At 40.3% G+C, this 14,433-nt stretch overlaps 1 protein-coding gene across 5 annotated transcripts in view; it reads right to left on the bottom strand.

The window, feature by feature from the left end:
- The window catches only part of map7d1a (MAP7 domain containing 1a), a 77,851-nt gene that overhangs the window by 21,049 nt on the left and 42,369 nt on the right, over positions 1 to 14,433 (bottom strand). For 4 of the 5 annotated variants that reach the window (XM_061820954.1, XM_061820951.1, XM_061820949.1 and 1 more), the window contains 3 exons: positions 10,370 to 10,390; positions 4,113 to 4,276; positions 1,765 to 1,870 (listed from right to left, as the gene is read on the bottom strand). In XM_061820954.1, the coding sequence (XP_061676938.1) occupies positions 1,765 to 1,870; positions 4,113 to 4,276; positions 10,370 to 10,390 (291 nt within the window). The remainder of the gene's footprint in view (positions 1 to 1,764; positions 1,871 to 4,112; positions 4,277 to 10,369; positions 10,391 to 14,433) is intronic. The other variant, XM_061820953.1, reaches the window with a different exon arrangement.

Raw genomic sequence — 14,433 nt, 5'->3', positions numbered from 1 at the left:
ACTTCTGCTAGGGGAGTTCCACAGCGTAGCCGAGGACCTGGAGAGTCGCTTGCTTATGACCGAGTCCACGTGTTTGGGCAGGTTGATGGTGGAGAGAGAGCATCTGCCTGAGAAGCCAAGAGAGTGCCACACATACACACGCATACTGTATGTTTACACACACACAAAGTTGAGTGAGTGGAAATGTCTCGATTTTTCGTTTTTTTCATGCAGGAGCAACAGCCACTACAGCAGACTCCTGAGCACAGACCTCTACCAAAGCTTATTCATACGTCGTTAGTGAAAATTTAAGGGTGAAAATTCAGGGAACAGGTTCAGTCATGTGGAACCTCCAAAGACAAATATCATACACGAACCTACACTAGCACGGACCACGCCAGTGTTTACTTGCAGACATTTTTAATCAAGAAATCTATTCAATAGAACATGTTTGACTAAATCAAGCCGGAAAAAAGATCTCAAAAAGCTGCAAGAATATCCCGCAATTCAAAGAAACTCAAAAATAGATGAAAAAGCATCACTCTGGAAAGGGTTCCAAAGCCATTGCTCAAGTGAACTCCATTACTCACAAATGGAAAGAACATGGAACAATAGGGGAACTGTCATGGGAGTGGCCGTCCTAAAAAAATTACTGAAAGAGCACAGCGAGAACTCACTCAGGAGGTCACAAAACCACCCAGGGCAACATCTCAAGAAGTGTGTTGAAGTCAGTGTTCAAAACTCGATAATAAGGAAAAGAGACAAAAAGACAAAAGTGGTATCCATAGGAAAGTTCCAAAATGAAAACCTCTGCAGACCAAAATGAAAATCAAGGGTTTTACATTTAAAAAAAGTCTGAATAATTTCCAAAATTAGATGCATATTCTATTGACTGATGAGATGAAAGTTTAACAATAATAATAACAATAAATGTGATAAGATTCAGTACGTGACAACCTTAAGTGATAAAATGTGAAAAAATTTCCGATGGATGGATGGATTTGAAGATTATTATTGTGATCATAGTTAAATTAAAATTCTGGTTCAGATTGGGATGAGGATGAAATTGAAGATTTGACGTGGATGTTCTTGGAAGAACAGAAACCCATTAGTAAAAATCCACATTGCTAAATCCAAACAACACCCTGTAATTGATTGAGTCCAGGGTGTACACAACCTCTCACCCGAAAGCCATCTGATATTGACTCCAACTCAGTCATCACCTTAATGAGAACGAGTGTGAAACAAAATGGATGGCTGGATGGATCCAGAACCTGACAGGATGTTTCACACAACCTAACAATCGCCTTGGCAGAAATACCATGGGAATATGCAGTTTGCCTTCCAAATTCTGCAATCCATTTTATGACTCAAAAAAGTGAACATCTTTCCCCAAAATGTCCTTTAGAGCACTTAGCCAGCATTTTCTGAATAATATGCTAAATTCCAAGGAACTCCAAAATCTCCTCTGTAAGCTCATTTACTGTCATCATGGCACACAGGCGGTGAGGTTGTCTGTAATGTCTCTCTGACAAAAGTGCTAGGCAATTGCAAGCCGTAAAATGGAACTAATCAATCTGATGATATTGATTGATACAAGATGCATTAGTCATGGCATGCTGCTGCGTCACTAGATATCTGACAATAGCAGTAGCACCAGCTTACTGCAACTTGTGCAAGAAAGCAGTTGAACAGATGGATAGAAGCCAAAAATCCACGAAAGCACTTGTGTCAACCACTTCTTCCTTCAATGCACAGGTTTTCTATCTCTCCTCAGATACTTACTCTCCTTCTGGTTGGCATTCTGGTTGCCAGCCCATGACCATCTTTGTTGGCGGATTTCAGCCCAGGTCTTCTTGGTGGAGCGGTGAATGGCTGCCTCGTAGCGTTCCTGAAGAGCAATTGAGAACAGATACATCCAGTATAAAGTAAAATCTATTTTACAGTGCCATTTCTATGGCATCAACATAATCCGGATTTGTACGTAAATCGGAAGGGGCATTACATTTCAAGTAAATTTTGGTATGAAAAACACATTTAGACCATACAAGTACAGTGAACAAAATGAGTATTTGAACACCATGCTATATGCAAGTTCTCCCACTTAGAAATCATGGAGGGGTCTGAAATTTTCATAATAGCTGTGTTTCCACTGTGAGAGAGAATCTAAAAAGAAAAATCAGATGCACCTGTGTGAGGTCGTTAGCTGCATAAAGACACCTGTCCACCCCATACAATCAGTAAGACACAAACTTGTAACATGGCCAAGCAAAAGAGCTGTCGAAAGACATCGGAGACAAAAGTGTACAACTCCACACAGCTGGAAAGGGCAACAGAGAAATTGCCAAGAAGCTTGTGGAAAAAAGGTCCACTGTTGGAGCAATCATTAGAAAATGGAACAGGCTAAACATGATGGTTAATCTCAAATGGAGTGGAGGCCCATGCAAGATGTCATCTCGTGGGGTCTCAATGATCCTTAGAAAGGTGAGGAATCACCCCAGGACTACACAACAGGACTTGGTCACTGACCTGAAATGGACCACTGTTTCCAAGGTGACTGTTGGTAATACACTAAGACGTCAAGGTTTGAAATCATGGATGGCACGGAAGCCTCCTCTGCTTAAACCAGTACATGTCAAGGCCCGTCTTAATTTTGCCAATGACCATTTGGATGATACAGAGGAGTCATGGGAGAAAGTTTTTTGGACAGATGAGAGCAAAATGGAAGTTTTTGGTCATAATTCCACTAACCGTGTTTGGAGGAAGACCAATGATGAGTTCCATCCCAAGAACACCATATTTACTGTGAAGCATGGGGGTGGTAGCATCATGCTTTGGGGGTGTTTTTCTGCACATGGGACAGGACGACTGCCCTGTATTAAGGAGAGGATGACCGCGGCCATCCATTGAGGGATTTTGGGGAACAACCTCTTTCCCTCAGTCAGAGCATTGAATATGGGTCGTGGCTGGGTCTTTCAACATGACAATGACCCAAAGCACACAGCCAGTAAGTGGCATATCAAGGTTCTGCCGTGGCCTAGCCAGTCTCCAGACCTAAGCCCAAGAGAAAGTCTTTCTAGGGAGCTGAAACTCCGTGTTTCTCAGTGACAGCTCAGAAACCTGTCTGAGCTATCTGTGTGGAGGAGTGGGCCAAAATCCCTACTGCAGTGTGTGCAAACCTTGTGAACAACTACAGGAAACATTTGACCTCTGTAATTGCAAACAAAGGCTACTGTACCAAATATTAAAATTTGTTTTCTCAGGTGTTCAAATACTTATTTGCAGCTGTATCACACAAATAAATCGTTAAAAAAAATCATAAATTATCTCTCTCACAGTGGACATGCACCAACAATGAAAATGTCAGACCCCTGCATGATTTCTAAGTGGGAGAACTTGCAATATAGCAGGGTGTTCAAATACTTATTTTCTTCACTGTAAATAAAAAGATTGCAAGGGAAAAAATGGCATCTTCAAGAAAAAAGTAATCTGTTTTTTAATCTAATTAAACTATTGTATGATTTTTTTTTAGATAAATGGCAAAGTATTATATGTCATAGAGCAATTTACACTTGAGACTATGTGATACTGTATAATATTGTTGTTATCCATCACTTTTGCTCGCTCAATGCTTACAGCTGTAATGATAGCAAATTTGGCTTTGACTATATATTTTCGAGCGGCACAGTGGAGTCAGCAGTTCAAATCCACCAGTTCTGATTCAAGATTTGCATTACTTTTCAAAAGTCTGCATCCTTGCTTAAAACATAGCTTTGTCAACATGTTTAATAGCTATATGTCTTACAAGAGTGAGTGGGGCAAAATAGTTGTCACCCAGAAATTGTGCAAATTCTCCCACTTAAAAAGATGAGAGATGCCTTTTCATTATAAGTATACCTCACCTATAAGAGACAAAATAAGGTTGGGGCGGATCCAGAAATAAATAAAATAATTACATTTACACAATTACACAACCACTGCAGATCAAAATGTAATCTGCATTCGGATACAAATAACCCCAAGGCCACAGTGTTGACACCCCTGTGCTGGGTGAAACCTTTATTTATTCAAGCGAATGGTGTGCATCTATTTTGAGGACATCTTAGTGAATTCAGTAAAACCAGAGAGGTTACTTTGTTCTTCTCCAGCTTCTGCTTTTGTCGCTCCTCCAGGGCGGCGCGGCGTTTCTCCGCCAGGACGCGTTGTTCTTCCAGTCTCCGGCGCCGCTCCTCCAGCTGCTGCTCCCTTAGCTGCCGCGCCCTTTCCTCTTTCTCCAGCCACTGGCTCTTCTTCACCGCTGAGAAAGAAGACGTGGTGATAAGGTCAGAGGAGCATGGGATGAAAGGAAGCCTTAAATGAAAAGGGGTTTTGTTCAAAGTTCTTAGCAGTTTCACTTCAGAGAGACATGAAAGCTGTTCAGAGTACTTAAAACTAAAAGCACCTTCTAGAAAGGTTGGTGTGATTCCTTGAGAAATTCCATTCAAATTCAAAAACCTCTCACATTGAAAGCTCTTTGTGTTTGGAAAATAAATCAAATTATAGAACAAATAGATTAATGGATATGTGCTACTTCTTTCAGGGTGGTTAGTCACATCAAATTTCACCTGCAGTAACGTACACACATTTGAAATGGAAATGGAAGGCTCCTTGCAGCTTCCCTGGGGTATACACAATGCTCTCTTTTGCTACAAAGACTAGAGAGTAAAACCACCAAACCAATCGATGAAACCAAAGAAGCTGATTATAGATTTTTGTGCTTGAGGTGCTGGATTGTAGCATGAGCATTTTTACAATTTCTGAAAGGTGATTTTATTCTGTTGCTGATTCCCTGTTTGATTATCCTGTGAGTTAAGTGATTTTCCCTCAATTCTGTTAACATTCAGCAAAGGCCCAGTCCTCAGGTTTCTAAAAAAATGATCCTGAGCAATTATCCAGTATGGCAGCAAGGTAGTTTATTGGTTAGGACATCTCCCTCACAATTCTGAGGACCCGGTTTCAAATTTGGCTGAACCTGTGTGGGGTTTCCATGTTCTCCATGTGTCTGAGTGGGTTTTCTCTAGGTACTCAGGTTTCCTCCCACTTCCCAAAAACATTCATGGTGGATTGACCGAAGACTTTAAATTGTCTGTAAGTGTGAATGTGAGTGGTTGTTTGATTATATGTGTCCTCCGATTGCCTGGTGAACAGTTGAAGGTGAACCCCGCTTCTTCTTCAGAGATAGGTTGGATAGTCTCTAGCACACCCATGACCCTAGTGAGGATAAGGAGTACAGAAAATAAATGAATGAAAGCTCCTGTGGTGTGTGGTGGTCCAAATGATTTTTCCTGCATAATCTGCTCAGCAAATGGAGAAGCGCAGCAAATATGAATTTTAAACCAATTCAATATTTCTGGTCTCAAATCCTTATAGAGCTCGTGCAGCTACGTCACCGAAATCACGTGACTGGCCATATTGCCGGTCAAACAGAGCATTTTCAATGCTAATTTGGTTGGAGACGACATGAAAATACATCTTATAGCACTACGCCCAACGTTTTTGTACGATACCGTTAAACATTTAGAAGGTGATAACAAACGAAGGTACATGGAAAAATGAGAGACAGTTGGCATAGAGGACCCATATTTAATGCCGAAGTCGATGTTTTCGGCAATAAGAAATTGGACTGTTAATTCGCTTCCGCTTATCTTGCACAACTATACACATGCATCTGGTGACTAAGTCGTTGAGATTTACACAGAAAAGTTTGAAAGCGTATAAAAGTCTGGATGCATACAAATACTTCATTGCTGGATCTGTTTTCAACGGGGAGATGGCTCGTTAACACGTGTTTAACAAGTGTGTTCGGCTACACGTTAACCTTTGCCGAAATCCATCGATCTTTTCAGATAGTATTCAATACAAATACCAACATTTAAATAAATGACCCCTGGTTTTACACAAACTCGCATTCATTAACTATGATTGAAAAAAAAAAAGAGGACAAGCGAGTTGGCTCCTTTGCAGCATTTCCCAAGAAGTATTTATAATGCCAAGTTGGCTCATTTAAGAACAATGCGTTAAAAAAAAAAAAAGACAGAGTCGTTTCCAACATACATGGAAGCGTGTTTTGGCCACATGTTAAACTTTGGTAAACTTCTTCGTGGCAGATGTTTTTTTTTTAAATATGCATTGTTCTTAAATGAGTCCAATGTGTATTTAAAAAAAGAAAATAAACCGCTGGGATAGGCTTCATCCCCCGTACACGGAAGCGTGTTGCGGCTACACGTTAACTTACGTAAACCTCTCTGTGACAGTTTATTTTCTTTTTTTAAATACACATTGGACTCATTTGAGAACAATGCACATTTAAAAAAAAAAAACGTCTGTCGGGAGACGATTACCGAAGTTTAACGTGTGGCCGCAACACGCTTCCGTGTACGACAACTCCCTCTCTCTTTTTTTTTAACAGATTGTTCTCAATGAGCCACCTTGGCATTATATACACTTCTTGAGAATCTGAGATTAAGAAGAATAATTCCTACCTGAAGTAAAGTGATCGCTACACAGTCGTGTGTATTTGAAGAGTTTGTTTTCAAAACGAGACATAGGATTTTTTTTAAGATTTACGAAACTCGCGCCAAAATTATCCGAAGGGCGCGAGTTTCGTAAATCTGAAAAAAATGCCTATGTCTCGTTTTGAAAACAAATTCTTCATTTGGTAGGGTGCCATCCATCACGTTTAATTGCTGAAATCCATCAATCTTTTCTCGTCTTTTCAGCTGGTATTCTACAGAGTTATCTCTTTAAAGATCTGTCTCGTCTGTTGTAACAACCAACAGCACAGCAAGTCTGGGGCATTGTGAATATTCTGCTACGGTTCAATGTCCCTCACACTGTCGAGCAGCTCTTTCTGACCGGCAATACGGTGCCATGAAAATGGTGACGTCACATGCACGAGCTCTATATTACTCTCAATTCTACTCTTTGATTGGCCAAGTTTTCATGATCCATGTCAAACACTCGATTGGTTTGTGTAATTCCCGTGTATATATTTAGTAATGTAAGAATGAGAAAATCTGTTAAGAGATAAGTTACTGTCATAATAGAACTGGGTCTGAATGTAGACCACCTATTGAGCACCTGTGCTTTTGTGCAAAAAGAGTTTAGTTCAAAAGTTTAATACAACAATCCAGAGTGTCGACTTGGCATTGTCAAATGATGGATTTGAGCTCATCATCTTCAAAATTGCCACCACAAATATGTCTGTTTTAGAGCCTAAAATGAAATTGTAAATTGTCTGACATGAAGTATTGATGACAGCCGAGAGAAAAAGGCTTCTCGGGAAATAACTTCTGTGCATAACAATAAAGACCCAACATGAAATACTTCTCTTCTTGGCGAGACCTCTCTTTATGATGCGAGTGTAAACACAAGCTTTTGAATTACCTATTCTTTTATCGAAGTCTGACTGAAGGTATTAGACTGGTCTCATGTGGCATTCCCGAATCTGCTGATCCCCCAATTACATCCACCCAAAATTCAAACTCAACAGTTGTGTAAGACCACAAGACATTACTGAAAGTAGCAGAGTAAGGAATGATGCTTTGACAGTTAAAGCAGAGTGTAAAATGAATTGGCCTTTGACAGATTAAAATTATAATTCACACATAAAACCACATAAAACTAAAGCTCCATTATATGCCCCGAGCTGGCCCACACTCGTACTGTTCACCAGTTCATTGGTGTCAGGCTTCAGCACGCTTGCTATCCCTTTGGCCCCTGCACTCATTGGCTAGTTGTTTTCTTACATAGATGAGAAGTAACCATTAATGCAGCATTCGGGTGGCCAATTCTACAATGCTGAAGCCCAGGTCTTGGGGAAGGGAACATTCTAGAGTCAAAGAAGAGTACCATGCTGGAGTGGACGATCATCCATATCATTTCAGTCATTGAAAGGATTTTAATTTGAGACTTTTTTTTTTTTTTTTGTAATGGAACAACTGGAAGTGTAAAATCCAAACACCAAGCCTATGTGACCCACTCTGGGATTTCCCATTAAAGATTTAATTGGGTTAGATATTTTTGTAATTTCATCTCACGGAAATTAATTTAGCAGTTAGATGAAATCAGTCTGTAGCTAAATGGAAAGACACATGCATGTTCATAATGAGGAACGCTTAAGTAATAAGAACAATAGGAATTATTATATATTATTATTGTTAATACTATTATTCCTCTCCTAGAAGCCGCCACGTTTGTGTCTACCAGTGATCTTCTTCTTCTTTTCCTTTCGGCTTGTCCCATTAGGGGTCGCCACAGCGTGTCATCTTTTGCCATCTTAGCCTATCTCCTGCATCTTCCACTCTAACCCCAACTGCCCTCATGTCTTCCCTCACCACATCCATAAACCTTCTCTTTGGTCTTCCTCTCGCTCTTTTGCCTGGGAGCTCCATCCTCAGCATCCTTCTACCAATATACTCACTCTCTTGCCTCTGAACATGTCCAAACCATCGAAGTCTGCTCTCTCGAATCTTGTCTCCAAAACATCGAACTTTGGCTGTCCCTCTAATGAGCTCATTTCTAATCCTATCCAACCTGGTCACTCCGAGCGAGAACCTCAACATCTTCATTTCTGCCACCTCCAGTTCAGCTTCCTGTTGTTTCTTCAGTGCCACCGTCTCTAATCCGTACATCATGGCCGGCCTCACCACTGTTTTGTAAACTTTGCCCTTCATCCTAGCAGACACTCTTCTGTCACATAACACACCAGACACCTTTCGCCAGCTGTTCCAACCTGCTTGGACCCGTTTCTTCACTTCCTGACCACACTCTCCATTGCTCTGTATTGTTGACCCCAAGTATTTGAAGTCGTCCACCCTCGCTATCGCTTCTCCCCGTAGCCTCACTCTTCCCCCTCCACTTTTCTCATTCACGCACATATATTCTGTTTTACTTCGGCTAATCTTCATTCCTCTCCTTTCCAGTGCATGTCTCCATCTTTCCAATTGTTCCTCTGCGTGCTCCCTGCTTTCACTGCATATGACAATATCATCTGCGAACATCATGGTCCAAGGGGATTCCAGTCTAACCTCATCTGTCAGCCTATCCATTACCACTGCAAACAGGAAGGGGCTCAGAGCTGATCCCTGATGCAGTCCCACCTCCACCTTAAATTCCTCTGTCACACCTAAGGCATACCTCACCATGGTGTCTACCAATGATACTAGTAGCTAAATAGTCTGGGATTTCACTTCACTTATGGCAAACAGGTCCTAGGTGAGGGACCAGACAAAGCATGCCGAAACCCTATGATGCAAAACTTAAATGGATTAAAGTTTCTTTTGCCCGGACGTGGATCACTGGGGCCCCCCTCTGGAGCAAAGAAAGGTATTGAGATTGCCTTTCCAATAGTTTTGGAAGGGATTGTAGATATGCATTTGTGTACAGAGTATTTTATATGTATGTATGTATGACTATTTAGATTTGCTTTGGATGAAAAATGTGGATGCATGCTCTTTTTTTTTAATGTATAGTCGAGATATCGGATTGGGGCTCGATATTGGTAGATCCTTAAAGGGGAAATACAGTGGTTTGTATTAACAATGTATCCAATGGGTCATGTAATATGTACTCTATCTTGACAATGTGATGTTAAATCCTCTCTCATTTAATAGTGTTTTGAGAAGATTTTTATCGACTGCGCTTCCCGCCAAGCCAGGAGCTCGCTCGGACGGGGAGCGAGCTCACGGCTCCACCGCTCGGCGGGGCAAGCTGGTCAGACGCTGCGTCATTGTGCCCGAAAAACTATCCGAATATTCAACATTATTTACAATAAAATTATTCAAAGGCTCGGGCGCAAAAAAGTTGAAGACTTCCTGAATACTAATAATAGTAATAATAATAATAATAATAATGGTAAAATTAATAACAATCATAATTAATAATATGTTTTACTTAAGTATGTACGTTTAAGATCCTGGGCGTATCAGAGCAACCTGTGTCTCTCACATATAGGCGGCGTCTCTACAGTACCTAGCAATTATTGCGAGGTCATGTTCAGTATAAACAGTAGCAACATGGAAAAAAAGGCATATAAATGGCAACTTTGAACAGACAGTGTGAAATTTGAAGGGATTTATGAATATAACAGAGAGCCTGGCAATATGACCATGACTAAGAAAAGAGAGATGATAATTATTTTATTGAGAAAATGAGTCTCAATAAAGTATGATGGATTGTAACACTATATCTGAATTTGGTTCATTGGTTGCTGAAATTACTGCTGGGGGTATTTCCCAACAACCTGAATAATATCTACTTGAATTGAGTTACATGGACCCAAATGAGCAGGATGACCAATGAAGTCTTAGAACGACCACCACCAGCACATATATAAAAGTGAGTCACTTACCTTGCAGCTTGCTGAGCTCTTCTGCAGGGGGGAGGGAAGGTGGGTGAGAGAGAAAACAAGCAGCTGTCAATCATGCAAAGCAGTGCACTGTGTGTGACTCAGGCAAGTGAGAGAAAATAAAGTCAAATCTGCAATTTTAAAGCGTGCATATGATGAAATTTTACTTTTTAATGTCTTGTTTACAAATAGTTTGGTTTTTAGGATGTCTGCACAAACATCAGGTTAAGTACTAAGTAGTAAACCCGTGACTTGATCAGCTTTTCTGGCCAAAGATCCAGAGCAACTTTCAAAGTCAGAATAAACTGTGAAAGGCCATTGTATAGAAATATCCACATCTTTCACAGGTACAACGCCTCTGCTATCATGTCATCACAACTAAAAAGGCAAGCAAAGCTGCTGTGTTTTGTGCCAAGCACAAGTTAGCATTAGCTAAGATCGTTAGTTTCTGATCAACAGCATTTTCTTGCCTGGTTAGTAAAGCTTTTGCCACAGTTGTCGATATTTTTTTGGGTAATGTTTCCATGTGCACACGGTGAATTGCATGAACTGCTGCCTCCATGAGTGAAAATGATTTTCTTTATGACCAGTTTTTTTTTCCCCCAGAGTTTGCTCCCACTAATGAAGATACTTGCCTGGGAAAGAGACTGAGCCCTCATGGAAATAGCGGAAAACCGCAAGTAAATGACATTGAGCCCCATTTGTAAATAACAGTCTAAATTAATAGTTTTAACTGTAAATATAACATAAAGTGAGATCTCAGAACATGTAAATATCATTTGAAACTCATATTAAAACATTAGCTCAAAAAATGAGGGGTTTATGGATTATTTGAATTGTAAAAAAAATAAAAATAAAAAGCACCGTTACCAGTTTCCCACAGCACCAGAATCAATTTGTGGCAGTGAGTCGCTGGCAGCTAGCTGGGGGTTTTGAGCTGGTTGGTGTTAAACTTAAACACTTATGGAATATCTTATAATAAATTAAAATATTTCAATTTTAGAAAACAACCAATTAAATAAATGAAATATTTACAGTACATAAAAATATAATGACAAAGTAATTAGTAACATAAAATGTAAAATAAAAACCTAAAAGGGCTCTGCAGTAACTTTTTAACTGGTAGCAGAGGCCTATGCGCGATATGTGTCGTGCACTGTAATTCAATAACATAGCTTTGTATATTACACAGACTGACAGTGACGCAAGTTACAGTAGTGCTCAAAATAATAGCAGTCCAATGTGACTAATCAGATTAATCCCCATTTTCAGTATATTTTTTATTGCTTCATGTCAAGGTGCAGTAGATTATAAGAAAACCAACAAGACCCAGCATCCATGATGTAATGTAAAAACTTAATTTGTTCAAAGAGGTGTGTCTGCTGTTGACATTACGAACTCAAAACTATTTTGTACAAACTTTGTTGTTTCTAGGATTTACCAATCCTTTGAATCACTACATTAATATTTAGTTGTATGACCACAGTTATATGTATAACTGCTTCTCAACTGTGTGGCATGGAGTCGACCAATTGGTGGCAGCTTTCAGATGTTATTCCACTCAATGATTCCTTAACAATATTCTACAATTCATTTACATTTCTTGGTTTTGCTTCACAAACAGCATTTTTTATGACACCCCACAAATTCTCGATTGGATTTGGTTGGTCCGGGGATTGGGCTGGCCACTCCATAACATTAATTTAGCTGGTTTGGAACCAAGACTTTGCATGTTTACTAGTGGGTTTGGGGTCATTGTCTTGTTGAAACACCCATTTCAAGGGCATGTCCTCTTCAGCATTATGCAGCATTACACAGAATGAAGTATTTTGACATATGCGAACTAATCCATGATCCCTGGTATGCGATAAATAGGCCCAACACTATGGTTGGAAAAATATGCCCATTTCATGATGCTTGCACCACCATGCTTCACTGTTGTCAATGTGTAGTGTGGCTTGAATTCAGAGTTTGGGGGTTGTCTCGCAAACTATCTGTGGCCCCTGGACCCAAAAAGAACAACTTTACTCTCATCAGTCCACAAAATGTTCCTCCGTTTCCCTTTAGGGTCAGTTGATGTGTTCTTTAGCAAATTGTAGCCTCTTCTCCACATGCCTTTTTTTAATAGAGAGACTATGCGAGGGATTCTTGTCAAAAGATTGGCTTCACACAGACATCTTTTCATTGTCAGAGTACTTACAGGTAACTCCAGAGTGTCTTTGATCATCCTGGAACTGATCATCAGCTGAGCCTTTGCCTTTCTGGTTATTCTGCAATCCATTTTGATGGTTGTAAAGATCTTTTTGGCTGAACAGCCGATCATTTTTTTGCACTTCTTTATAAGGTTTCCCCTCTCCAATCAAACTGTTAATCCAGGTTCGCTGTTCTTCTGGAAAATGTGTTGAACGATTAATTTTCCTCAGGCTTTCAAGGAGAAATGCATATTCAAAAGGTACTGGCTTCATCCTTAAATAGGAGCCACCTTATTCACACCTGTTTTTCTCAAAATTGATTACCTCACTGATTTAATGTCACACTACTATTTTTTAACACACCCCTGTCAACAAATTGCACAGCCTTAAGAGTGTGTATATCATGAATGCTAGGTCTTGTTGGTTTTCTGAGAATCTAGTGCCCCTACTGGTGACTCATTTGATGTGTAGCAATAAAAAAATATACTGAAAACACGGATTAATCAAGTTCGTCACATTGGACATCTATTATTTTACACACTATTGTTTCATCTTCAAAATATTTTACTGTAAATATGGAGTTTGTAACCAACAAGTGCTGGCTGACTAAATAACTCATTTCTTTTATATAATTTAAAAAGACAATGGAAACATTTGTATCTTAAAGGGGAGATCCAGTACTTTGCATGAACAGGGTATCCAATAGGTCATGTAATATGTACCCTATTTTGACAATGTGATGTTAAATCCTCTCTCATTTAATAGTGTTTTGAGAAGAGAATTGGGAATTTTGATTTCTCGTATTTATCCTCATCTGAAGACCATCGGGAAGACGGAGGAATACTTTCATACAGATTTGAACCTGTGGCTGTAAGCCGCAAGCCGAGTTTCAAGGCGGCGGAGGCTTTTAGCCCCGGATGCTGAAGCTAGGCTATAGGCCGCCGCCGAAGGCAGGCCACGAGCTCCAGCTGCGGGCCGTGAACTGAGCTTCGACATCCGGGGAGGCAGTTAGCTGAAGTTCGGTGGCGGCAGAGGCCTTTAGCCTAGCTTCGGCGTCCGGGGCGAATGGCCTCCGCCACCACCGAAGCTCGGGTCGCACCCCGCCACCGAAGTTCGCTCGTCAGTCTCCGGGTCATTCCCGTCCGAAGGGCCATCCGCGGTGGCCTTTGTTTAAACACTTATGTCACACATAAGTCTCCGAGTAGTCAGACTTCCCGTCATTCCGAACCATCCGAATATTCAACATTTATAGCCACAGGTTCAAATCTGTATGGAAGTATTCCTCAGTCTTCCCATTCAACCGATACTGCTATTTTTTCATCAGATGAGGATAAATCTGAGAAATCAGCGCTGGGCATAAATGATATCCCATGTAATCGAGCGTTTAGAACGGCACGGTACACGTCACATCTGCGCACTTAGGTCATGTGACTCGTGAAAATGGCAGCACCCCTGAAAATTCTTAATTGTCGATAAAAATCTTCTCAAAACACAATTAATAATGACAGGATTTAAGATCAAATTGTCAAAATAGGGTACATATTACATGACCTATTAGATACACTGCTCATGCAAAGCACTGGATTTCCCCTTTAAGATGGAAGCAAAGCATAACGCAAGGTAGACGTGTGTACATGCAAATGTTTTCTTTTTTTGACTTTTCATAAGGGCTGGATTTAAATGAACGTAACAGCAGCATAATTTTAATTTAATATCAGCATACATGGGGAGTTGGGAGTTTTGAAACATTTGGCAACAAATTAACAAGTAATAACTGCTAATCTTTATTCCTCTCCTTTCCAGTGCAAGCCTCCACCTTTCGAAATGTTCCTCGACCCACTTCCTGCTTTCACTACAAATTAAAATGTAATCTGC

This window comes from Syngnathoides biaculeatus, chromosome 5 (genome assembly GCF_019802595.1).
Source record: "Syngnathoides biaculeatus isolate LvHL_M chromosome 5, ASM1980259v1, whole genome shotgun sequence".
Lineage (NCBI taxonomy): Eukaryota > Metazoa > Chordata > Actinopteri > Syngnathiformes > Syngnathidae > Syngnathoides > Syngnathoides biaculeatus.
This window is presented reverse-complemented; position numbering and strand designations above follow the sequence as displayed.